Source organism: Seriola aureovittata, chromosome 7 (assembly GCF_021018895.1).
Source record: "Seriola aureovittata isolate HTS-2021-v1 ecotype China chromosome 7, ASM2101889v1, whole genome shotgun sequence".
Taxonomy (NCBI): Eukaryota; Metazoa; Chordata; class Actinopteri; order Carangiformes; family Carangidae; genus Seriola; species Seriola aureovittata.
In genome coordinates, this window is record NC_079370.1 from 14,352,250 (window position 1) to 14,378,482 (window position 26,233).

The following is a 26,233-nucleotide window of genomic DNA, read 5'->3' on the forward strand; positions in this document are numbered from 1 at the left end:
ACAATGAACAACACACTCTGCTAATAGGCCGTGTGTCCTCCACAACACCAAAGAAGAAGAGGGCTCCCACCATAATGGGGCCTGTTGCTCACGGACTAGGGTCTCAGCAGGGAAACTATGGGACCTGAGGCCAGGAGTGTACCAGCCAGCCTGAGCTGTCACAGGAGAAAAGGACCAACCTCAGCGCTCTTCACTGGAAACATTTTGAATATCAACTTCTAAATACATTCTGCGAAAATGATGCATTAGATATCAATTTAAATCATTTCAAACATGGGCCTCAACATCTTCACTGGAGCTTTCCTCTCTGAAATGTTTTTATTATTTTTTTTATTGTTTTTTCCTCATTACTATTATTTTCAAAGCACGTGTCACTCAAATGCCAGCTGGATTTTAACAGGCTCGAATCGTTTCGGGCACCGCCCACACCATCCGGGGACCCCGCCCCCCTCTCCGCGGTGTGAAAATAATCCCAGCAGAAGCAGATCTGACGTTTAAACTGTTGCACAGACGTTCTGGTGTCAGTGCACCGCTGGAGTTTTCTCTGCGAGGAGTCTTCTGATCTCTGCAGGCTGTGTGAAAGAAAAATGAAGCGAAGCCACAACTACAGCTCATCGGACAGCGAGCTGGACGACAATGTTGAGGTGGAGAAAGATAGCGGCGACGAAAATGGGTATGTTAACTTCTTTTTCTAAATAATTATCATATCATATTCTGAGGCAGAATATGGATTAACTGACTGCAACATTTCAACTTTATTTGACTCGTATTTCTATTTGTTATCTTGCCATTGTTCAATAACAAAAAATAATGTATTGCTGCTTTACCTTTCAGACAAATTGATTCTCACGGCTCGATGTCACCCTCCACTACCACCCAAGTTCAAGCAAGAAAAAGACGCAGAGGGGTAAGTAAACTCATCATGTGCTGCACTGATACACGCCATTGTGTTTTTTTTTCTATTTGTGACCTTTATTACATTGTTTCTTCTTTTTTTTTTGAACAGATCATTGAAAAACGGAGACGTGACCGAATCAACAACAGTCTGTCAGAACTGAGGAGATTGGTGCCAAGTGCCTTTGAGAAACAGGTACATTGGTTATACTTCCATTCCTATCTTATGAGTAGAGGCACATTTGCCTATACACGTTTTTAGATCTAATGGGAAATACCCCATTCATTTCATGAAAAGTGAAACTATTCTTTTTTTTTTCTCTGTCTTCACAGGGATCAGCTAAACTGGAAAAAGCAGAAATATTGCAAATGACTGTGGACCATTTGAAGATGCTTCATGCATCTGGTGGCAAAGGTAACTGCACCTTTTTTGTCTTTGGTTAATAAGTAAATAAGTTCGTTCATACATAACTCATGATTATAAAATATGCTTTGAACCACATGTTTCTAACCTCTGACTCCGGTCTCTTCCCTGACAGGTTACTTTGAGGCTCATGCTCTTGCTAAGGATTACCGCAGCCTGGGCTTCAGGGAGTGCCTGGCAGAGACCGCTCGCTACCTTAGCATCATCGAGGGTCGGGACAGTACAGACCCCCTCCGTGTACGCTTGGTGTCCCACCTCAGCAGCTACGCCTCTCAGAGGGAGGTGCACACTGGACTGGAACACTTGGCCTGGGGGTCTGCCTATGGAAGTGCCCCTGCCCATCTCCCCCACCCCCTCCTCCTACAACACCCCCAGGGCAGGACACCTGCAACCAGAAGCAACAGTAGCCCACCCTCCTCCTCCTCTTCCTCTTCTTCCTCTACATCTTCCTCCTCCTCCAGTGAGGCATCTGGGACATCCAGACTCAGTGTCATGCCCCCCACAGAGTCCCTCAGGGTTTCTCCCAACGGCTCGCTGCCCCTCAATCTGCCTGTGCCAACATCTAAGCTTTCGCCACCGCTCCTCTCATCCCTCTCCTCGCTTTCGGCCTTCCCCCTCTCCTTCAGTGCCTTCCCTCTCGTCTCCCCGACAGCCCTCAGCACGGTGAGCCCCTCCTCCACCCTGTCAAAGCCTTACAGGCCTTGGGGCACGGAGATTGGGGCCTTCTGAAGCTAACAACTGGACTGAAGGCAACAGCTGAGCTGTGCCCACCACCACAGACTTGGCAGGACAACCTGCCTCATCTGTTTTTATAGCAATAAACACAGTGGAACAAAACAGAATGAATTTATTTTATTAAGTATAAAGAATAAGTGGAGGAGGTTGCTGAAGGATGTCATTTCCACTCAGTATGTCATTACTAAAGAATTTTTGTTACTAGTTTAAATGGATGACTAATTTAGTGAACATGCACTGTCTCCAGCTTGAGGACTGATAGGGTGATATGACGTATGGGCCATACATAGATTTACTGTAAGCACAAATTTATTGGTAATATTTTGTAGACCAGATACTGAAACTTCTACATTTGTCAAGCACAGACGTCTGTATTTAATAAGATGTAGAATTACTCAATTCGGTCTGCTGCTTTAGCAATGTCAGGATTTGTGGAAAAGAATATGCATATTGTATGTGCCATCGTTGGAAAACTAACTACTTGAGAACTGGAAATGTGTATCGCATTCTTGTATCTATTTGTAATATTTTTTTGGACCAATAAATTGAGCTTAAAAGTATAAAACAAACAAAGTTTAAACCAAACTCTTTGTTTCTGTTGCATTTGCTCCTCTAGCTCTCTAGAATGTTTTGTTTTCATCTATGGGTGGTTTTTCTTTCTATATTCATGCTACACTCTCCTATATGCAAGCAGACTACCTGCCCTGTGATTAAGACCATATTTATAATCTGCAATCCCATAGAAGTTAATCATAAGCTAATAAGGTCTCAGTTATTAACTGAAAGGCGATTCCTTTACTATGTGCCAGGTAAGTAACCAAATCCGAGAGCATTGTTGCCCTTATGAATACCCAGGAAATCATTAAGAGCCAGAGGAAATCCTTTACAATGTTGCCCTGACCTCACCAGCTTGGGTTGGTCTGAAACGGAGACAATAGTGTGAACAGGATGGGGACATTGGAGGAAAGCGGTTTAAAAAGTAACAACAACACACTGACAGCTGGACCAATAAATCACTGCTCAGCTCTGAGGTGTTGTTCCTGGCCCAATCTTAGTGACACAGTTTTTAAGGGGTTCACTGGTTTTAATGACTCAATTTAATCCGTCCATGCAACACCTCAGGCTTCCAGGAGGGGCAGCCGCTGTCTGCGAGTCGGTCCCTAAGGGCGTGAGCCACATGCTGTTAATAATAAATGAAGTGTATCGTCTTCCTATGCTAAATTAGATATCAGTCAGTTGAAATCACAATATACAAAAGTGTCCGTATTTGATGTCCTCTGAGTGCTAATGCATGACACAAACACTCCCCACTGAACGCAGCTGCTATTAAATTCCAAATCCTTGTGATTCTCAAAAGTAGATGAAATATAAATGATCCAGCAGATTCAGATCCAAACTCAGTGTTTTTGTTATTATATTTCATCTGTATTTGCATTTGGAATATGGTGAACTTTTGCCCTACTTTTCATGAGGTATGGACTGCAGTTTGGTTTCTTTGGCCAAAATAAATCTGCCACTGCCACCTGCTGGAGAAACATCACATTTCTTCGGTCTTCGTCATGGCCGACGGCTGATCCTGGATTTGTTTTACAGTGAGTTGATTATATATTATGTTTATTATACTGTGATGGTGGTCTCAGACTTTTGGACTCCACTCCATACACATATTCTTCTTTTTAACTATGCCAAAAATGAGATAAAATTCCAAACAAATGAACAATTAAATGAACATAAATGAAAACTCAACTAGGGGAAGACTGTGATTCTCAGGATGTGTAGATAACTGGTTCTTTTATTTGGCAGTTTACATTTTCCCTCCTCATTAGCACAGAAAATTATTAGATGGTGCATGCCATGTTCACAGAACCCCAAACCTTTATTCAGCAAAGCTTTCACAGAGAAATATATGAAGGGAGAAACACAAGCAGCAGAGGATGCAGGCAGATATCAGTGGTACTGTATATTAAAAAGAGACTAGTTCAGTGTGCTGAATGTAAAGCATCCTGCATCCATTCTCTATCTAATCCGCTAAAGAGAGCAGACGCTAATGATGCCTCAAGGTAAATTCGCATTCACATACACCCACACAGACATACGTTATGTTCTCACTATCAATATCAAGGTGGGAGCAACGGCACATTCCACTGTCCAAGACACTATGCATGGTACCAGTATGGTGTCATAACATTCAAGAGATTAATCCCCAAAAACTGTGTACGTAACAGAGCTTTTGATTTTGGCTGAAGATGGATTCATTGGGAAATGGCGTTGTCAGGGTAAGTGGGAATCTGCAAGTGTATAAACAGTTGCTCCCATTGGGCAAAGACATTCTTAATTACAATAAAGCACCTCTCAAGTCCATTATCAAGCTCATTTCAGAGGAAGTGGACACTTTATCAAACTGTGGGTTTTGGCGTATTGTTAAGTTCCAAGCGTGCGTGTTGAGATTGAGAAGGTGTGCGTGAGGAAGATACAGATGGGATTACGTTGATATCTTGAGGAGTGTGTGGCCTAGGTACACCAACTGTCATTCTTCACAAAGACACAGAAACATAATCATCATGACATCATCAGGAAACAACTGCAAATGTCAGTCCACAGCCAACTCACAACACCGAGGGCTTTCACAAGAAAATGGTTGTAGAGTCAAATTTCAAGAACTGAAACAATAATCAATGACAAACTAAATGTTTGAAATTGTACAGTGCAGTACAGTACGGTCTTTTTATGTACTTCACCTACCATCATAGATAGATAGATAGAGAGAGGGAGAGAGAGAGAGAGAGAGAGAAAGAGAGAGAGAGAGAGAAAGAGAGAGAGAGAGAAAGAGAGAGAGAGAGGGCTAGAGAGAAAGAAAGAGATTTGGAAAAAAAGTATTTACAAAACAAAAGCCATATTCTCGCACTTTCTCCAAAATCAACAAATCCATTCAATTCTCAAGATGAGTGTTATTGATTTTTGTATTGACTGATAATACTGATAGTAGTGAGTACTGGTGGTGTGGTGTGTTGTGATGTGGTGGTGAGGTCCTCGAACCTCTCGGCCTCCAGGGTTGGGTGTCTGTTCTGAGGAGGGTGAGGGCAGGGGCGAGAAAGGGTTAAGGACTGGATGAAGGGATGTAAAATGGACCATGGAAGTCAGGACTTGTGTGAGGCCTATGCTGTCAGCTCTTCCCTCATCTCTTTGTTCCTGCGCACCACAGCTGCATGTCTCTCCTGAAAACACCACAACAACAGAGAGTAATTAGCCGTCAGGACAGGTCCCAGTCTCCGATCGACACGTCAGACTTGGTCCTTTGTGCTTTTTTCACGCAGACATGTGAAAACAATTCTGAATTTCTCACCTTCTCCTGTAGACGCTCAATCATGGCTGCCAGAAGGGCATCACGGTTCTCTTTGATCTGCTCCATCTTCAGTTGGAGCTTCTCCTCGGCCATCTTGCTGAAGTTGCTGTTCTCTTCCATGGCCTTTAGCAACACATCCCTCTCATGCTCTCGCTTTTCTGCCAAAGCCCTCAGCACCTGGGATTCTTGGTTCTAAAAATGCACAGCAAAAATAATACAATGACTGAGTCATCTTCAGTGGTTTATTGTCCCGAAGATTTTTTTTCTCCATTTTAAACACCAAAAGCTATTTCAAACAAGTGAAACATTCACCTTCCTCCGTTCCTCAGCAGCCTCCAGCTTCTTCTCAATGTCCTCCAGAGAGATATCTCTCTTGGGGGGGGAGGGGAGGTTGTGAGCTCCATCTGACACTGGAGACTGAGGCTTGAGAATCACCTCAAAGGCCTGGCCTGAGGCCCGCTTGTTTATAGGTTTGACCTCCATGTCTGTAAATTAAACAATCACAATGACAACACCCGCAAAATCAATCCCCAATAATAAAATATATCAGTCCAATAATATATCACTATTACGTATGTCAGTATTTACAGGGCAGGTAAAACATCCATGGGGGTAATTTGTTTGATCCAATAGAAAATCAATGTTTGAGCTGATCCATACCTTCAAACTCACACATGAGCTTGTTGCGTGACTCTGGGTAGAAGCAGGAGCAGATGAGGGAGAGGACAGACAGCTCCTTCATCTTCTCTTTGTATGCTGTGGAAACACAAACACATAGCATAGCATCCGGGTGAGTCTCTCTGTGCTGCTCAAATAAAACAAAAAGAAACACAAAAAAAAAGAAATGAAATGAAAGGAAAGGAAATGAATAAAAAAACAGGACAATGAATAAAAAAACAAGATAATGAATAAAAAAACAGGATAATGAATACCCAGCTAAAATAACCTCTCTCAAATATTGCTTTACAAACAATGAATATATACACATGAGATATTTCTAGATTAAGATATGACTCAATTGCTCAATAAACCAATTAGCATGAAATAACCACTGCGTTAATGATGATGGGGACTAAAGTCTAAAATGTACACAATGCTATGTTGCTTCATAATTTCTTGGATGAATGTGTTCTGTAAGAGTGGTTAAGATCAAAGAAGCATTGCTTTTGCTTTTTTAAATATGGTTTTATTCAAATTTGACTATAGTTAAGGACATTACAAACGTCATAAACATTAACAGCCCCACCCAACCTCCTCTCACAATCTGTGACAACAGGAGAAAGAATGATAAAAGTGATGATAACAAGAAAGGGAGAAGAAAAAATGAATAGAGAGATTCATAAATAAAACATAGTTCACATGTACTAACAGCACCATTGTTGGTAGAGGTAGTGGGACATTACTGTTACCTCATTGGATGTTATAATAACACATTTGTGATGTATTTCAATAAAATGAAAATCTGAATGCCCTGTCCAATATCAAGTGCAATCTGCATGAGGTGAGTGACAGTGTAGACAGACCTGTAGGTCAAGTTATTCAATGTCCTGTTGAATTCTCAGCTGTTTGTCCTGTGTAATGGCCACAAAGATCAGCAGCACTCACATCTGTTTTATTCCTAGCTTGAGTGTGGTATCATGACTGTCAAATACAGCGGATCAATGATCTCGACTTTTTTTTTTTTTTTTTTTTGCTATGTCTTTTCACCAGTTCCTTCGATTATTTATTTTTATCTAACTACAAATTCTTTCACTTTTTCCATGCTCTATTTGACAAAGTGCCCACCTGGCTCTTCAGAGAGGACTACAGATTGTCAGGGCTGCTAAGCCTTCTGCTGCAAAGGCCAGTGTGTGAAGCGGCCCCTTGCTGCAGGGCTGGCCTGTCTCCCACCCTGCCATGCACCTGTCTATTCCGCTACATCTCTGCCACCACACACACCACCATGAAGCCAGTCTGCACGCCATACTGTATTTTAAAATGGCGAAATTCTTTGCTTATGTTAAGATGTCATAAATGTTTTAGATAGCACACAGAGGCTAAAAATACCATGGAAACCAATATGGCAATGCTTGGCCTACAACAATAACTGTCCATCAGAGGGGATGACTAATGCATGATACAGTCTAGTTATTATCTGTTAGTATAAGGTTCAGCGTGCTCATTCTTAGACATAATTATCTGAAATTGGAGACTTTTCATATGTCAATAGTCTGTTTTAGCTTAAAAAAAAAAAGACAGCACATCTGCCACAGCTGGTGATGCATCCTTGGCATGTAAGAAATAAGAAAAGCTATAGAGATGAATAAAAGAAGAAATCAGAAATTGATGAAGCAATGAAACAATCATGTCTAGGTTACAGAAAAACGTTTTTATATAACCAGTTGGAGCTGCTTAGGTTTAATTATGGCAAGGTAATATACAAGTCAGACTGATGAAGCCCTCTCAGCTTCGCTATCGGCTAAATGGTGGGCAGCCCAGCATCTTGGGTGGGGTCCGTCTGCATTATGCTGCATGTTGGGGCCGCTGTAGCATGAACAGCAGGTGCAGCGTTGTAAATAAAACTGTCTGTGGGCGATGCATAGCGACTAATTATCCACTGTTTCACAATATAATCACAAATCAAACGAGGAAAAACACATTCGCATAGATGAGGATAATGAAGGAGACATTTCAAGAGCCTTATGACGGAGGATGCTTGGCTTGTAAACCCATTTCCTTGCTATCATTACCAGACTCATGCTGAGACAATAGGCCAATAGTCGATAGAGAATTTTCAAAGTGAGAGAACCAATTTCCCTTCGTTTTAATCTCTAAAAAGAAAAAAAAATTCTCAATGGAGACCTTACAGAAGCCACCAGGCGGGAGACTACACCGGGGCCGACACAGAAAGGTTGCATCTAATCACAAGTCCACCCACCCATCCATACATCCAATCCGTACATCCATCCATGCACCGGTTATAATATTACCAGCCTGAACATTCTTACCGGTTGCTGTTTTAGCCATGGCTGATGTATTTCTCCGCAGGGGATGCTGTAGCTCTGTTCAGGTGAACGGTGATGCTGCTTAAGGCACTGAGTCAGCGAATAGACCGGGGTAGGATCGGATGGCAGACAGGAGGTGGGCACGCACGGGAGCGCGCAAACAGACCCTCCTCTGTCCTGTGACGCGCAGCGCGGTCTTCAGCATCCACTGTAGGCCTAACCTTGTACATCTGGCAATTAAAGGACAGACAAACAAAAGCTGATGATAAATATGTTCTTTAGACCGGTTACTTGCGATATGTGTTTCACTGAATCCACGTTTATGGAGGAAAAAAAAAAAAACAGGTTCACATCTACCCAAACCAGCAATGCAGCCAATGATTAAAAATGTAGTATACAACTGCACTCCTGCGCACAACAGAAGCTATAATATTCGCCTTGCCGGGTAAAAGGCATCAAAATAACCCGTTTAAGTCATTTTGCGAATACAAAGGTTTACTATTTGGTCATTTCTAATAAAACGGGCTAATAAGAGTTCAGACTACTTTCCAGAGTAAAATATCTTCAGTAAACTGTGACTACTGACGCCTACTTGTCAAAAAATAATAGAAATGACATTTGCTATTAGTCAGACTGTCCAACTTAATCTTGACACTTGGATGCATCATCTAACGCCATTATTGGCCGACATAGTACTGTTCTTACTTTGACAAAGGCAATCCAAAATAACCGTTGTATATTATTCACTTATTGAAATGTAATAAAACTGAAAAGGTTCACATAAGATGGCTGATTTAAGGACAGATAGGAAATGTTTTTGAGTGACATGAGAAATTATATTAGTTATAGGAAAGTGTTCCCCCATTTTTTCAGTTTGTTATACTGCAGCCTCATGCTAATATATATATATATATATATATATATATATATATATATATCATCAATCTACACTCAACACCCCACGATTACAAAAAGAAATCAGATTTTAAAAACTGAAATATCACATTGACATAAGTATTCAGACCATTTTCAATGGCGATTGAAATGTAGCTCAGGTTCCTCCGATTTTTTTTAATCCTCTTCAAGATGTTTCTACACCTTTATTGCAGTCACCTGCGGTCAATTCAATTGATCGGACATGATTTGGAAACACCTGTCTATATAAGGTCTGACAGCAGACAATGGATTTCAGAGCAAACACCAAGCCATTAGGAGGAAGGACTGTGTCCAAGCATCATGTCTGGTTTCCTCTAGTGATGCTAAGAAATGAGGCCAAACAGTTCAATCTTGCTTTCATCAGAACAGTGAATCTTGTTTCTCACAGTCTAAGAGTCTGTAGGGGCTTTTTTGGAAACTTTCTGAGAGGCTTTCGTCTGGCCACTCAGCCACAAAGCCCAGTGCAGGGGAGTGCTGCAGTGATGGCTGCCCTTCTGGAAGTTTCTCTCATCTCCACACAGGATCTCTGGGGCTGAGCCAGAGTGACCTTCAGGTTCTTGGTCACCTCTTACCAAGGCCTTTCTCTCCTGATTGCTCAGTTTAGCTGAGTGGCTAGCTCAAGGAAGAGTCCTGGTTGTTACACACTTTGTTCATTTAAGATTTATGGAGGCCACTGTGCACTTGGGAACCTTCAATGCAGCAGATTTTTTTCTCTTGCCCTCCCCAGATCTGTGCCTAAATACAATCTTGTCTCTGAGCTCTGCAGACTTTTCCTATTTCCTCATCCTTTGATTTTTGCTCTGATATGCATTGTCAGATTTGAGACAGGATGTTGGTCTTCATTATACTGGACTTCATCAGATCTACAATTACAAACAGCAAATCCTGCAAAAATCCAGCAGCTTGAAAAATGTTCAAGTGCTTTCACCAAGAACTAACAGCAGTGCGTTGTGAACTTGTGCTACTTTAACACGAAGACAGAACAAAAAACAATGTCAGATGGCACAAGGCTTTATTGAACATCAAGTTGAATTCCTTCCCTCAAAATGAGTGACAATTTGTTCGTTTTTTGATTCTGAAATACATATACATGTTTGCAAAGTTGCACAACAACTAATGACATCACAACAACACACATTTAGCAATGACGGATTTATTTTGTGAGCATTAACGAAACAAGGAACATTTCAATAATGAGAGTATGGTGATTCTGGTTCAAGCTTTACAGATAAAGAGGGAGCCTTAAAAAAGAATATTTGATGACCATGCTTTTATATTACATTCAAGGCTCAGTTAAATGGTTTTAGAAAAATACAAAAGAATACAAAAGTGAAACTCAGTCCATGATGGTTTATTGTCATGACTGATGTTTATCAAAGGATAAACAGAAGGAAGTGCATAATTTCAAAATTGAGTGATTATTCTGTATACATTGAAGGCAAGCTAATGCTGAGCAGGAGTGCATCCATACGTCAAGAGATGCCCAGAATTTGATGTAGTCTGCAAACCAGTATATGAGTTTTACTCTTATTTAGCTGTTGCTTTGGCTTTCAGCTGCTTCTTAATATAGTAGCCAACCAGTATCTGAGGACGTTCTCCGTAACTGACAAGACATTCATGAGAGCTGGTGAGCTGATCCCCCTTCAGCCGATCCAGTAACGTCACGCAAACCACTGCCGCTTTATGCAACAAGAAATGAATGATGGAAATTGAGCAAAGCTTGAAAACAAAATTCAGCATTTTACAACACTGAAAATAAAGCCAGCTATAATATAATCTGATATTGCATCTTTCTTACCTCGTAGACCACTCATCTTGCACATAGCCGCAAAAACTGTTGACTCCATTTCAATGTTGCAGATTTCTGCGTCTTTGACTTTGCTGAGGTAGTCCTGTTTATCCTTCTCAGTATAGTGGCAGAAAGCACCATCCAAACGGGCTTGCCCTGGGTGATTGATCGGATGGAGAAGGTAGACAGGAGGATAGCAAGAGATGCACATTACAGCTGAACCATTGTACGTACATACGTTTGTATGTGTGTGAACAATGTCCTTAAAATATCAATGCAGCAAAACATACCTTCATAGAAATCCAGTGTACACATGGTGTTGCCTATCACTGTCTGAAACTGGTTCAGCTCTTTGCTGCACTGCAACAGCTCCGCAGCCAGGCTTTGGTCCAGATCAGTATTGCGCACCACCGTCTTCCCCAGGATCACCTGCGCATACCTGGCTTGGAAGGTGTCATCCAGAGGCTGTTTGGTAACAACGACAGTGCCAGGCTCAAGCCCTAAAAACCAAGAATGGTAGTAAGTTGATTAAGCGTCGTGTTCATTTTCAAATGACACACAGCCAAATGAATTCATAAACCTCTTAAGTTATCTCAGATAACATATCTTAAGTTTAGTATCATAAACCCTTTAGCCATGCTGGTAGATATACTGTATATCTGGGCTGTAAATTCAAAGCTTTAACAGCGGACCCCAGGTTTATAGCATATTTAAAAGATTTTATGGTTGGCAAAGGATTTCAGTAACTTACTTAAATAAAAGTTAAAAACAAAAATATCCGTTTTCTCTCATTCACAAAACTGGAGAAATAACATTATGTAATAGCAACTATTTACAAAAAGCCATATTGGATGACACTGCCCTAAGGTCTAAGGGAATTTTGGCTCCCTCTTGTGTTAAGAAAATGTTTATTTATGGACAAAACCAAGCACTCAGCTGTCAACTGACCACACTAACTAACCCATCCCATGGCAAGGACATGTGACCACACAGGGGGTCTAAGGCAAGTCAAGTAAACTAGCATCTTTGGAGTGGTAGCAGTATTTATGATTTGTTAATGCAACAAATGTGTAATCAGATGTATTACAAGGTAACAAAACATAAATACATAACATAAATAACAAGCTTACCAATTCCACCTGATGTCCCAATGCGTATAACTGTAACATCTGTGCAACGTGCATGATGGAGGAGTTTTATTAACTCATGCAACATTATGGCAATAGATGAAACGCCCATGCCATGCTGAAAATAAACTTATAAAATTAATAATAAAATTTATGTTGGAGGACACAAAGCACGCAGAAATTTGTCCTGTATTTGCTTTGTATCAGTAGTATAGGATTTCTTTACAAAAAATAATAAAATTATCTCGATTTTTGTTCTCACATACATTGACGGAGAGTACAGGGCCAATTTTGTACATGACATAGCGGTCTGTTCCAGCACAGATATTTGGGTACTCCGATTTAGGGTCTTCCATACCGAGCACACCAGCAATGTACTCAATGAATGCTTTCATTCTTGTTGGGCTGCCCCCAACACACACAAACTAAAAGAAAACACACACAAGAAAAACATAAATATTTACAAAAAAAAATGATTATGGAGGTGATTTCTTTCCACAAATGAGTGCCATAAAAATCATTACTTTGACATCACCAAACATAGCTGGTAGGTCATGAGTTCCTGTTCCAAGACCAAAGTGGTAGAGGACGTCATCTTTCAGTGTATTCAGGTGTGGGTTGTCCACATGAACAGGTCTTAAAGGGGGAAAAAGAACAGATATTAAAAGGGTCAGTTCTAGTCTGATAATCGGATTAAATTTCCACTTCGCGTCATTCATTCGCTAAAGAAATCAGAGATCTGGGCGGTGATGTAGGGGTCTGAAACCAGGCTAGGTTCGTTCAACCAAGGGCATAGGTTTGCATATGGACCTATGCCAATATTTTGAGAGGACAGAATTGTCCCTACCAATATTTGAGTGCTGACAATAACACTGGCTGGCCTAATGAACATAAAAATGTTGATGTTGGATGCAAAGATGGAAAAAAATATTGTATGTTTTTCCTCTATTCCCTTAACAAGTAATTTCCTAAAGTTTACTTTCTTTCAATCCTTCATCTGTTACCGTGCATAGTTTTTTATTTAAATGTAAAACAGATAAATAAAGATCATATGTTAAAACCATTGTTTTGGAGGGGCTATTGTGTCCCCACCAATGTTGAGCCCAAACCTACACCCTTGCGTTCAAACAAATCTTTCCTTCATGAAGGTTATCATTTTTATGTTCAAGGACCAGCATTGTTTGTTTTTTTGACAGCTTAACTGAATCAAGTTGCATTATGTTTGTAGGCTATAAAAAATGTCCGATCCTGAGGAAAAAAATGTATCACCCAATATCCTGACACATCCAGTACAATAGTTTCCTCGTTTTAAAAAAAAAGAACATAATTTGAGGAAAGCCTATATCAACACTGAAGTTTTTAAACAAATAGACATGAAATTGGCACTGGACTAGAACCTCTCACCTGCTGCAGGACATCTTTGGCTTGTTGTCTTTTAAATCAATGTTCCTGAAAACCATAGAAAACAGTTGTGTCTTAACAAATTTTATTCAGTCACCAGGATCAAATCAAATTCTTAATACACCTGAACAAATAGACTGTATGCTTAACCTTACATGTGGTGAGGAATTAGCCTCACGTAAAACTCATTAGCACAATTAAGACATAGTTTCATATTCAACATTCCGTCATATACTCAGACATTGCAGCACACAGCATTTTATCGTTCTCAGCAAGGGAAAAAAGAGGCAATTAGCTCGATTGTTGAAATTGTAAAAAAATATTAAATCTTGAATCTTGAATCTTCCCCTTCAAGAGAAACCAACAGGACTATATAAAAAAAAAAGCTACAACAAACACAATAGACGGATACTCACCTTTGAAAAGTTAGTGTTGGACTGCCGCTACTCCGCTGCACACAAAATAATTTCACTTTCTGTACAACTGACGTTGACAAAAACCCGCGAGGATCCAGCCCACCATGAAGTGACGTCGGCCACGTTCACCAATTTAAATTTAAGACTTTATGAGGGTTCCGTTTCATGGTCATACCGTTCGAATTAATTATTTATTTCTTTATCTGCATTCATATCACAGTTGTTGCAAGTACTTCCCCGCTGTATATCACTCCCATTGTGCTCGAAAAGAGTTTGTATTAAAGGGTGCTCAACAAGTGTCATCTCAGGCAGGGCGCGTGCAGCGTGTGCAGCGTGTGTGTGTGTGTGTGTGTGTGTGTGTGTGTGTGTGTGTGTGTATGTGTGTGTGTGTGTGTTTGTGTGTGTGTGTGGTGACTAAATTTGACAAAAGGGTAAAATTTGACCCAAACCCAATAGGAGGGATAGAACAATACTTCCTGGTCCTTTAATAGCCTAATAATCAATTCAAATTACCTGAGCTCATGGATGTAAGTGTTACTGAAAAGACCTTCAGGGTACAGGGCCTGTGCCGTTTCTGTGCAAAAACACTGCAAACTGCAAACAATCTGCAGGTCCTAGGAGGGCTTATGATTGTTTATTCCTACTCTCCCTCCTCCTATTTTTCATCTCTGTGTCCTTTAACCCTCTCTGCTGCTCTGCTACTTCTCCCTGTACCGATTTCAAAATTTGACTTAGTAGGTTTTGATAGGGAAACATCTGGTAGGAAGTATTTACTAAGCCAAGAAAGTTTTGGCAGGGACATTGCTTCATAACACGATGAATGTGCTAATGTCAATGACATGTGACCCTCATTTCTTAGGAAACATTTTTGGAGCGAGTGCTCTGGTAAGAGAGGTCTGCTTGGCAATATTTGGTGTTCTGTGTAACTATCCTCCGTGCATGTAAAAGAGATATTAAAGCAGCATTTCACCCGAATCAGCTCTGGGTTCAGAATTCTCTCTTTACAAAGCATTAAAGCAGATTTTATCACAAGCCAGTTTCTTGTTCTGTGTGTTTCATGTAAAACCAATCAGCAGCAGTCAACTGCTGGCTGTCTCAATGTTAAAACTATTATAAGATACACACAAACTGTAAGCAGGCGGACAAACAATGAATGTAGTTTGCTGAGGCGACAGACGTAAGGGAGAACCACGGAGGGCCACACGGCATGTTCCACTGGGCTGATTACCACACATAGCCATATCTCTCTCTCCCTCTCTGTCTCTCGCCCTCTTTATCATTTTTTTTCTTTTCAAATTGAGCTACTGGCCCCAATAGCCTAATGCTCATGTGGAGTTGATGTTGAATAAAAGTCATCAGAGTAGTAGTAGAGTTTATTTACCGAACTTCACGTGACAGCCTCCATGATCTCTTTATAAAATGATTGTGTTAATCGACCCTGTCACCAGCCAGCAACAACTCGCCCAGCCCATCTGGCAAGTAAGATTAAGCACACACCACAGTTGGTTTTAACGTTCAGGTGTTGTTAGAGGTTGGTTTTGATCCTGGTCACTCAATAAAATTCACAGCTGTTATCTACTTTTAATGATGATCGTTTCAAAGGACAACAAACCAACTGTGTCATGCTGCAGGTGAGAAGTTCAGGTCAAATTCTGAATGCGTGTCATAAAATATTTATTTGAGAACATACGTTTTCTATAAGCTCTCCTCGCATTATGTTCTTTGGTTAATTTTTAAATGAGAAAACTACTGACTGTGTCAGAATAAGAGAACATTAACCTTCTCCCTGAAAGTCAAGACATTGTTTTATAACCTGTTAATGATTTGATACAACCCTGTTCGGTTTAACTGTCAAGTATACAGAAAGCTTTAGTCCTGTAAGGGTGATTGATTTTAATGTGGCAAAGTAAATAAGAATGTAATTTTAACATTTTTATTTATACATTTATACATATGTTATGTTTTTCTTGTGTGGGTTTTCTTTTAGTTTGTGTGTGTGTTGGGGGCAGCCCCTGGAGAATGAAATCATTCAGAGTACATTGCTGCTGAGCTCAGTATGGAAGACCCCAAATCAGAGTACTCAAATATTTGTGCTGACATAGATTGCTATGTCATGTACAAAGTTGGCCCTGTACTCTCCATCAGTGTGTGTATGAACAAAAGTATCACAAAAATGTTATTCTTTTTTGATATTGAAGTTTAAGGTTGATTTTATGAGCTTGCTCAGCTAGCACCTAGCATAAAAACAGTATTTAGCGATATCATTTACAGGCATTTATTAATTTGATTTTTCATATGTGTTGTTATGATGCCAGTCTTCCCTTTTATTTCTTAACTTAAAGTTTCCTTGATTGAGTCATGTTTTTTCTGATTTTGAGTGAGCATTTAAATGCTCAAAAGTGATGTGGAAAAACACTATGATCAGCAGTTAAAAGTCTATGATCAGCAGTGCTATAAAATAATGTTCTTGTTTATACTATATATGGAAGTGCTTTTTTTAACAAATTAAAAGGGAATCTGCAAAAGTTTCGTTGAGATAAGAGGAAGCGGTTCACAGTCTGATACATGAACTCTGTGTAAAGGTTCCACCCACTTGCAGTAAAACTCAAAATGAAACTGAAAATGAAAAAAGTGTGACAGCAAAAAAAAAATTCCACCACAGAACAGTATAGGTATGCAATACTGCTGAAGCATGCAAAGGCCCCAAACACCTAACAGCTTCTCCTTCCCCATGCTGAGTCCACCCCTTATACCAATGTATTACAGGCTCTGGACAGAAGGTAAAGGTGGACCCACCAGCTTGCTGTAAAGGAAACTGAGACCCTGGAGAAATCGCTCCCCGTTCGAGCAGGAGATAAGTGGGCTTTGGATGATAGTGTGGTGGAGCTGCACACTGCCAATACCTTCTTTTCACAAGGTCTGTCACAGACTGGTCATTGGCTCAGATCACCCAGACCTGATCATTCCCAACGAGCCAGTACGCCTCAGCCCACCAGGAGTCCCAGCTACAGTTCGAACTTGAAAGACAGAATTGTGTTTCACTGCTCTTTAGTTATGATGGACTGAACTATCTGTTGCCAGGATCCACATTAGGATCCCCACTCTTAGGAGTTCTTGTTCATTTTTGGAAACATCCTGTGGCTATCAGTTGAGATATAAAACAGATGTTGCACCAAGTCTGTCCACTCTCCAGCGGTCAACCCCTACTGCAGCTCGTGTGGCGAGATCTCCTCTAAGAGAAGCCACCGTAGGTTTATGAATGGTGTGTCCTCCCATTTGGAACGACGTATGCAGTCCCTGCTGCGCCACCTTTGCCTTGCAGAGGCACGTGCTCAACCGCAGTGAACAAGGGGTCAGTTTTCATCACGCCGTGCAGAAAAACTTCTTTGTTGATAATTGCCTGCTGAGCACATCCTCCCCACAGGAAGCCAGACTCTGGGTGCACAAGTTGGGAGAACTGCTGGCATCAGGTGGTTTTGAAATAAGACAGTGGGGCGGTAATGTTGCTTCAGTGGTTGGCCACCTTCCAACAGAGTTGAGGAACTCAAGAGTCCCAATAGACCCTAAAGACCATGCCCTTGGATTAACCTGGCATTGTTCACCAGACACCCTTCAGTACCTTCACAGCCCATCCCGCCTCCAAGATGTGTCGATGCGCAACATCTATTGCATTCTTGTGGGCCAGTATGATCCTATTGGATATATAATCCCCTTTTCCACCAGGGCCAAAGTCTTAGTCCAGCAGGAACAGCAGGGGAATGTTCAGGTCTCCTTTGTGCTGGTCAGATCTTGTGTCACTCTCAAACAGATCAGCAGATCAGTTCAGCGGTCACTTCAGACATATAGCCACACTTTAGACTTCGACCAGTGTCCTTTGGCACAATGGACCAAAACTGGCACGGATATGTTATTTTTTTATTTTTTTATTTTTTTTATGGTGATTGAGGGCAGATCTGCATCAGCTTATTTTGTTAGCATATTACTACTGAATCAAGGAGTAGCAAGCATTTCTAGAATTTGTGGAATATTATGATTAAGTGTTTTTATTATGTACTGATTTCAATATCTCACATATTAGCTGTGGCTGGAAGTAGACTTTGATAGGGGAAACATCTGATAAGGAGTGTTTACTGATATTTATGAGCCAAGAAAGTTTTGGCAGGGACTTTTCCTCATGTTGAACAGAACAAATTTGCTGATGACTGTGAATGTGAGTGTCAGTTGTTTTTGGGCAGCAGTGGTCTGGTAGGAGGGATCTGTTGGGCAATATTTGGTTTAGTTTAGTTCCTGTATCTATGCCAAAGGGTGGGGTCAAGTGTATAAAACTTTTAGTAAAAGAAAAGACTTGCTAATAACTGTAGTGTGTAAGTATTCTTCGAGCATGTAAAAGAGATATTAAAGCAGCATTTCACATGATTCAGTTCTGTGTTCAGTATTCTTATTTTCCCCTTACTTCTTTTTCTTAATTTTTTTTTTTAGCTTTGTTACTCATGTAACAGTCAACTGCTGGCTGCCTCAATCTTTAAACAATGATAAAAATACAAACACATACACCCCAGTTTGTTTAAATGTTATTCCATTATTGTGTTATTCCATCTAAAAAATCAAAACGTTGGATAAATATGTAAATTTAAATAATCACAAAGAAGTTCATACTAATAAAAACACTTCAAGTCACTACTAGACAATGTTCATATTTTACTGAGCTGACACCGGTGATGCACAAACAAAATGTCAAATGCAGGCAACAGGCCTTTGACAAACATATAACTATTACTACTACTTAAAATGTATAAAAACAAAAGACACAGACAGAGCATGCTGAGGCCTGCCTAGAAAACCTGTTCATAGTCCTAACTTTCTCAGCTCTAGCTAAGGAACAGTATCCTTCAGTGAATTTTTACAGGTCCACCAGTGCATTTGGGGCTTAGACAATTGTACAATTGTAGTTGATGAACATAATTGAGCTTGTGTGTTAAAAGTAAATGAAATTTAGGCTAACACTTATTTCTAAAGATGTTATTATGACCCTTTGTTTTTACAGATGATTGATTTTTTTTGGTACAAATTCTGTCACATTATTTAATGTGGTTTTAAAAATTAAAAACAAAAACTGAAGTATCCCAAAGCAGAATCATTAGGTGGCGTATTTTATTGTGGTTAAATTTAGGGCCTCAATTGTCAATCAGTATCCATCAAATGTAGAATGTATTATCTGTTCCAGTTTTCAATCTGCCATTGAGGAACAAGTAAACATCTTTAAAGGAAGCCAGACTCTTGCAAGTCTTTACTGGGGAGTCTAGTTGCGTTGGGGAAGCAGTGAGGGCATAATATGCAGAGACACAAAAACAGGTAATCACTCACGCTACATAGTCTATTAGTTTAATAAAAAAGAGAATCTCCTTATGTGAATGCTTTTACTAACATCATTAGAAAAATAGAACAGCAAAGTTTACAAATATTAAATAAATATTTTATTTACAACAGAGCACTTTTTAAATATGTCATGCATATAAAGTGAGCTAAATCTGTGTACAGTATGTACTTAATTGTTCGCCCAGCAAGAAAGCTCCTATAGAAGGTATTCTTGATGGCGTCTCATGCAGATTGGGTGTGACGAGATTTAAAGAGTGTAAAGGGATGACAGACACCTACAACGAGGAGATCTGATGAAGTAGTTAATGAAAAGTATTGAACTATTATTAATTATTATTTGATTTAATTTGACTTGGAGTAGGTTTACTTGCCTAATAATGTATTGCCATATTTGTTGTATCCAGACCTATAATAATGTGATTGAAATATCTGTATTAAAACTAAAAAGGTTAATCAAATTAGCTGATCTAAAGACAGATGGTAAATGTTTATCAGCCAAATGAATGATTCCGTATAGATCATCAGGAACTTCATTTTCATTAAGGATGCTGGTCCTCATTATAGTGGGCTTCATCAGATCTACAATTACAAACAGCTCATACAGCAGAAAATCCTCCAGCTTCAAACATGTCAGAGCGAAACAATTTCAGATGGCATGAGGCTTTATTAGACATTGAGTGGAATTGTTACAGTTTCTAGGTTCTGAATAAAACTTCTACAAACATTACGGAAATCTAATCTTAAAAAAACAACCTAAAATACATTCTGCATAAAAAAAATACTCCATATACATGTTTGTAGAGTTTTGCAACAACCAATGACATCACAAGGACACACTTATGTCATGGGTATTTTGTGAGCATGAATGAAACAAGGAACATTTCAATAATGAGAGTATGGTGATTCTGGTTCAAGTTTTACAGATAAGGAACTTTATATGCTGTATAAAACAGAGGCAGCCATAAGACATTTGATCACCATAGGCTTCTATGTTACATTCAAAGCTGAGTTAAATGGTTAAAGAAAAATACAAGAGAAAGCTAAATTGAAACTCAGTCCTTGACATTTTATTGTCATGGTGACATGGATGATAGGATTAGCAGAATTAGGCAGAAGGCAGTGCATAATTTAAAAATTCAGTGATTATTCTGTACACATTTAAGGTATGGCTACTGGTGAGCAGGAATACATGTATACAAAAAATGTTTAAAGCTCAGTTATTGCTTTGCATTATGTTTTCAGTGTCAAGAGAAAATCCCAGTGTAACAGTGTATGACTTTTACTCTTATTTACCTGCTGCTTTGGCTTTCAGCTGCTTCTGAATATAGTAGCCAACCAGTATCTGAGGACGTTGTCCGTAACTGTGAAGAAGTTCGTGAGAGCTGCTCAGCTGATCCCCCTTCAGCCGATCCAGTAACGTCACGCAAACAACTGCCGCTTTATGCAACAACAAATGAATGATGGAAACTGAGTAACGTTTGAAGACAAAATTGTGCATTTTACGACACTGAAAAAATTGCCAGCTATGACATAATGCTGATATTGCATCTTTCTTACCTCGTAGACCACTCAGCTTGCACATAGCCGCAAAAGCTGATGATTCCATTTCAATATTACAGACCCCTGCATCTTTGGCTTTGTTGAGGTAGTCCTGTTTATCCTTCTCAGTGTAGGAGCAGAAAGCACCATCCAAACGGGCTTGCCCTGGGTGATTGATGACGGAGGATGGAGTAGGTAGACAGGAGGATAGCAAGAGATGCACATTACAGCTGAACCATTGTACATGTGTGTGAACAAAGTCATTAACATATCGATGCAGCAAAACATACCTTCATAGAAATCCAGTGTACACATGGTGTTGCCTATCACTGTCTCAAACTGGTCCAGCTCTTTGCTGCACTGCAACAGCTCCTCAGCCAGGCTTTGGTCCAGATCAGTATTGCGCACCACCGTCCTCCCCAGGATCACCTGCTCAAACTTGGGCAGGAAGGTTGCATCCACAGACTGTTTGGTAACAACAACAGTGCCAGGATCAAGCCCTAAAAACCAAGAATGGTAACTGAGATACACAATTTCTAGACTAAAAATACAGAAAGCATAAATTAAAACACATCTCTCATACATGTTCTGATGACATAATGTACTGATAAAGACTATATTAAGTTGAGTCAGCATCATGTGCATTTTCAAATTAAACATTTATTCCTAAACACTTATTCCACTTATTTATAGGATATTTCATTCAAGATTTATAACATACTTCATCATAAAGAATTTCAGTGACTAACTTAAATAAAAGTTTAAAAAAAAAAAAACTGGAGAAATAACATTATGTAAAAGCAACTATTTACAAAAGCCATATCGGACAACACTTCCCTTAGGGGGGCTCCCTCTTGTGGTCAAAATAAGAAAATGTGTCTTTATGAACAAACCAAGAACTCAACTGTCATAAATGACCACAATAACTAACACATCTCATGGCAAGGACATGTGACCACACAAAGAGTCTAAGGCAAATCACGTAATTTCCTCGTAGATTTCATGTTATCAAATGGTAAGGAGATCAAGTCGGTAACTAATTTCCAACAATTGTTTACAGATTGTTTTGTTTTTAATTCACTATATCACAATTCCAGTGGGTCAGAAGTTTACATACTCAAAGTTGAGTGTGCCTTGAAACTGCTTGGAAAATTCCAGCTAATGGTGTCATTGCTTTAGAAGCTTCTGATTTTACAGCCTACCTTCAAACTTGGTGCCTCTTTGCTTGACATCATGGGAGAATCAAAAGCCAAGATGTCAGAAAAAAATAGTATGCAAGGTATTGGAGTGGCCATCACAAAGCCCTGACTTCAATTCAATTGAAAATTTGTGTGCATAACTGAAAGCGTGTGTGTGTTTGAGCAAGGAGACCAACAATAAATCATTCTCTATACTATTATTGACTTTTCACATTGTTAAAAGGAAGTTGTGACCCCAACTGGCCTCAGACAGGCAGTGTTTATTAGGATTAAATGTCAGGATTAGTGCAAAACTGAGTTTAAATGTATTTTACTAAGATTTATGTAATCTTCTGACATTAACTGTGTGATTTGATAATGCAACAAATGTGAAATCAGATGTATCATAAGGCATTTACATAACAAATAATATTTCCAAATAACAAACTTACCAATTCCACCTGATGTCCCAATGCGTATAATTGTAACATCTGTGCAACGTGCATGATGGAGGAGTTTTATTAACTCATGCAACATTATGGCAATAGATGGGATACCCATGCCATGCTGAAAATAAAGCAGACAGTTTTTTTTAATTGGAGGATACAAAGCACGCAGAAATTTGACCTGTATTTGTTGTGTATCAGTAGAATAGCATTTGTTTACAACAAATAATAAAATTATCTTGAGGTGTTTGTTCATACATACACTGACGGAGAGTACAGGGCCAATTTTGTACATGGCATAGCGGTCTGTTCCAGCACAGATATTTGGGTACTCCGATTTGGGGTCTTCCATACTGAGCTCAGCAGCAATGTACTCAGTGAATGATTTCATTCTCCAGGGGCTGCCCCCAACACACACAAACTAAAAGAAAACACACACAAGAAAAACATAAATATTTGCTAAAAAAATTAATGATTATGGAGGTGATTTTTTTTCCACAAATGAGTGCCATAAAAATCATTACTTTGACATCACCAAACATAGCTGGTAGGTTGTGAGTTCCTGTTCCGAGACTGAAGTGGTAGAGGATGTCATCTTTCAGTGTATCCAGGTGTGGGTTGTGCACACAAACACGGCTTTAAAAAGGGGAAAAAGAACAGATATTAAAGGGTCAGTTCTAGTCTTATCTAGCCATGCAGTTACTTTCAGTATTATCTTTTAAGGTTTGAGTCATTTGTCTCTTGAGGGCTCTCTTGTAGCCACCCAAGTACAGTGGAGGCGGGAATTGCTTTTGTGACACTCACAGCCGAAACATTACATTTGAAAACCCATAGACGTTGATGTGAAAAGTTTTCATCAGGGCTACTTTCTACTACTCAGGTGCCAGTTTATCAAGTATGGCGAGCTTAAACGAAAGCATTCTAATACAACAGCCCTGCACTAAACCCTGCCTTCATTAAAGCAGTGATGGGAAGGTTACTTCTGAAATCTAATAGGTTACCAATTACTAATTACCCTGTTTAAAATGTGATAAGTCATGTACCTGTTTTAATTACTTGATCAAACTAATGTAACTTATTACATTTGATTACTGTTTTATTACTTTTAAGTACCATTAATTTAGTCTGTTGGTGCCCTGTAGAAATTTCACAACCTTATGACCTCTCCAAGTTCATATGTAATGAAAACATTATGCTGGATTAAGTTAGTAGGTGTTATGAGAGCGTCGTTTGGTGACAGTAGAATAACATTTTACTAGCAGCATTAGCTGTGATATTTCCTTACAGCAGACATTTTCCACTTCAGTAGGCACTTCCGCACATTTCCCCACGGAAAGGTTTTATGTATGGACTGCGATTAAAAAACTAAATCCAACATTATGTCACACAATTATCAGGTAATGGGTGTAATATTATTGAACAGAGACATCCTGCTGTAATCTTTGTTCCTGCGGCTGTTCATGCTGTCCACTCTCTTCGGATTCGGGCTTGAACATGTACATTGACAAGTTGCCATTTTCAATCAATCAAGTTATGTTTTTTAGTTTTAGTTACTTGTTACTCAGTTTTACAGTTTACTTTCAGACTGGGAAGAGGATGACAGGGTGCTAAAAAGCGCTAGATGCCGCCCTTAAGCAAGCTTCCTGAAGTGATACTGCCTGTTTCAGTCAGAGGCTTAACTGATGGCTGCATAACAGGCAGTTTGAGTGGATCATGTAAAGTTACTCTAGTGAAGTCCCAGAATAAAATTATAGATCTGGATGTGAGCATAATAGGTCCCCTTTAATGCCACACTATTTACAACCTGCTACATCCATGGTATGGTCTAATACTACTTAGCTAATGGTTGGCTGATTCCAAAAGTCGATCTAACATTTGATTGTGTGGTCAGTTATAGCTAACTATTGTATGTAAATGTGGCAGGTGGCCCCGAGTAAAAAAAAAAGTGGTGATGGTGGTTCAGGCTCATTCCATGCTGGTGTGCAGTGGAGACAAGAGTGCAGGAACAACTAGTAGGTCTAACACTGTTTTCTGTGTGTGTTTTATGCTGTCGGGTATGAATTTGTGTGACACTTAATGTTTTCTTGTATTACAGACCCGTTGCCCTGTAGGGAAGAAGATCAACGTACCAAATGTTTTAAAGTTCTGCCATATAGTATTTTACATTTCAATATTTGTATGATAAAGTGTTTTTGAGATTTTCAATATTTATTTCCCTAGATAGAATAAGTGGTCCATTAGCTGCTCTTGTCATGGAACTATTTTTGTTGTTTGCTCGGGGTGGACTAGTTTTCTTTATTGTTGTTTGTTTGTTTTGTTCTTTTGTTTATCTGCTTGCTTCCTCCACCAATCAGTAACTTGGACAAAGCCTTCAGGACAGGTTTAAGGAGGTTAATTGTTTGAAATGAAAATAATAACGTGTGTAAACTTTGGAACGTGTAACTCCCTTGGAGTGCAAGACTTATTAGTTACAGTGTGTATGAGTGTGTAGTGGCACTCAGCCCTGTTCATGATAGCTGGGAAAGTAACTGTGAGGAGGTTAAACTGGGCGAATATAAACTGAACTGTAACAAAAGCTCTTTACTATTTACCCCATTGATTATCATTTCTTATGCTAGTGACCTGCTGTGAGTGTAACCCAGGGTGTAACCTTAATTGCCATCGTAGCAACAATGGCTACATAACCGTCGAAACGTGCCACAACTTAACCGTGCACGTGCATGCATGCGCGCGTGTCATAGGTGCGCTCCGGTACTTAAACAAATAGCGCCATACATCTGCCAGAGAACACAACAAAAACGTTAGGACATGAATTCAGGACTGGACTGGAACTTCTCACCTGCTGCATGACACGTTTGGCTTGTCGTCCTTTGAATCCATCTTCCTGAAAACAGCTGTGTCCGAAAAAAATGTATTCAGTTACCAGGAACAAAACCAACCTCTAACACCTGAATGCTAAAACAAACTGGGGTGTATGCTTAACCGTAAACTTGGTAAGGAATTAGCCTCACCTTTAACTCAATTATCACAATTAAGACACATTTTTCACATTTAACACCCCAGCATATAATCAGACATCGCAGCACACAGCACTGACGTTCACAGCAGGGGGAAAAAAGAGACAATTAGCTACATCTTCATATTAGAGATAAACCAAAAGGACTGTAAAAAGCTATAATACAGACAACAGGCAGACACTCACCTTTGGTATGTTGCTGCTAGACTGTCCTTTCCTCCGCTTCCCACAAATTAATTTCGCCTTCTGGACATCGTCGACACCGCAACGCGAGGATCCAGCCCACGCTGAAGTTACGTCGGGCACGTCACAAGCGTCATAACTATCCCAGTATGGAATGCAGGATGTAGACTACTCTGCCTCGGTCACGAACAAAGGTGACGAAACAGCAGATGTGCAATATCCACGCTCAGTGATGTCAGCTGAGGGAATAACCACAGCGTGTTATGAACCTCATGTTTCCAACTGATCCCAGGCAGCTTCATAAAAATAGTTTGATTGTATTTCCGGGTTTTTGCAGTGTGCACCAAATTAAATTAAAGGCCTTTTCAAAATCGCACAGAATGCAATCCAAGGTCAAAGGTGCTATTTCATGGATGGAAAACAAACATAAGGCTACACGTATACTG

At 39.8% G+C, this 26,233-nt stretch overlaps 4 protein-coding genes and 1 long non-coding RNA gene across 5 annotated transcripts; 2 read left to right on the top strand and 3 right to left on the bottom strand.

The window, feature by feature from the left end:
- LOC130172343 (hairy/enhancer-of-split related with YRPW motif protein 1-like) lies at positions 1-2,632 on the top strand. Its single transcript, XM_056381000.1, has 5 exons — positions 1-673; positions 835-907; positions 1,007-1,090; positions 1,228-1,309; positions 1,434-2,632. Exons 1-5 carry the CDS (start codon positions 588-590, stop codon positions 2,045-2,047), a joined length of 939 nt encoding a protein of 312 aa, XP_056236975.1. The 5' UTR covers positions 1-587; the 3' UTR covers positions 2,048-2,632.
- A 1,179-nt stretch (positions 2,633-3,811) lies between these two features.
- stmn2a (stathmin 2a) lies at positions 3,812-8,543 on the bottom strand. Its single transcript, XM_056381877.1, has 5 exons — positions 8,384-8,543; positions 6,057-6,152; positions 5,709-5,881; positions 5,397-5,588; positions 3,812-5,268 (listed from the first exon to the last, which is right to left on the bottom strand). The coding sequence occupies exons 1-5, from the start codon at positions 8,400-8,402 to the stop codon at positions 5,209-5,211; spliced, it is 540 nt and encodes a 179-aa protein (XP_056237852.1). The 5' UTR covers positions 8,403-8,543; the 3' UTR covers positions 3,812-5,208.
- Positions 8,544-10,311: 1,768 nt separating this feature from the next.
- On the bottom strand, positions 10,312-14,191 carry LOC130172899 (uridine phosphorylase 1-like). The gene is made up of 8 exons (XM_056381869.1): positions 14,050-14,191; positions 13,637-13,681; positions 12,757-12,868; positions 12,499-12,657; positions 12,236-12,350; positions 11,396-11,605; positions 11,115-11,261; positions 10,312-10,995 (listed from the first exon to the last, which is right to left on the bottom strand). Exons 2-8 carry the CDS (start codon positions 13,648-13,650, stop codon positions 10,844-10,846), a joined length of 909 nt encoding a protein of 302 aa, XP_056237844.1. The 5' UTR covers positions 13,651-13,681; positions 14,050-14,191; the 3' UTR covers positions 10,312-10,843.
- Positions 14,192-15,087: 896 nt separating this feature from the next.
- Positions 15,088-18,465, top strand: LOC130172159 (uncharacterized). The gene is made up of 2 exons (XR_008828233.1): positions 15,088-15,680; positions 16,816-18,465. It is a non-coding gene; the product is annotated as an uncharacterized LOC130172159 (long non-coding RNA).
- Positions 18,466-20,069: 1,604 nt separating this feature from the next.
- Positions 20,070-25,929, bottom strand: LOC130172157 (uridine phosphorylase 1-like). Its single transcript, XM_056380621.1, has 8 exons — positions 25,791-25,929; positions 25,428-25,482; positions 23,113-23,224; positions 22,851-23,009; positions 22,595-22,709; positions 21,255-21,464; positions 20,983-21,129; positions 20,070-20,862 (listed from the first exon to the last, which is right to left on the bottom strand). The coding sequence occupies exons 2-8, from the start codon at positions 25,466-25,468 to the stop codon at positions 20,711-20,713; spliced, it is 936 nt and encodes a 311-aa protein (XP_056236596.1). The 5' UTR covers positions 25,469-25,482; positions 25,791-25,929; the 3' UTR covers positions 20,070-20,710.
- Between the last annotated feature and the right edge of the window lie 304 nt (positions 25,930-26,233).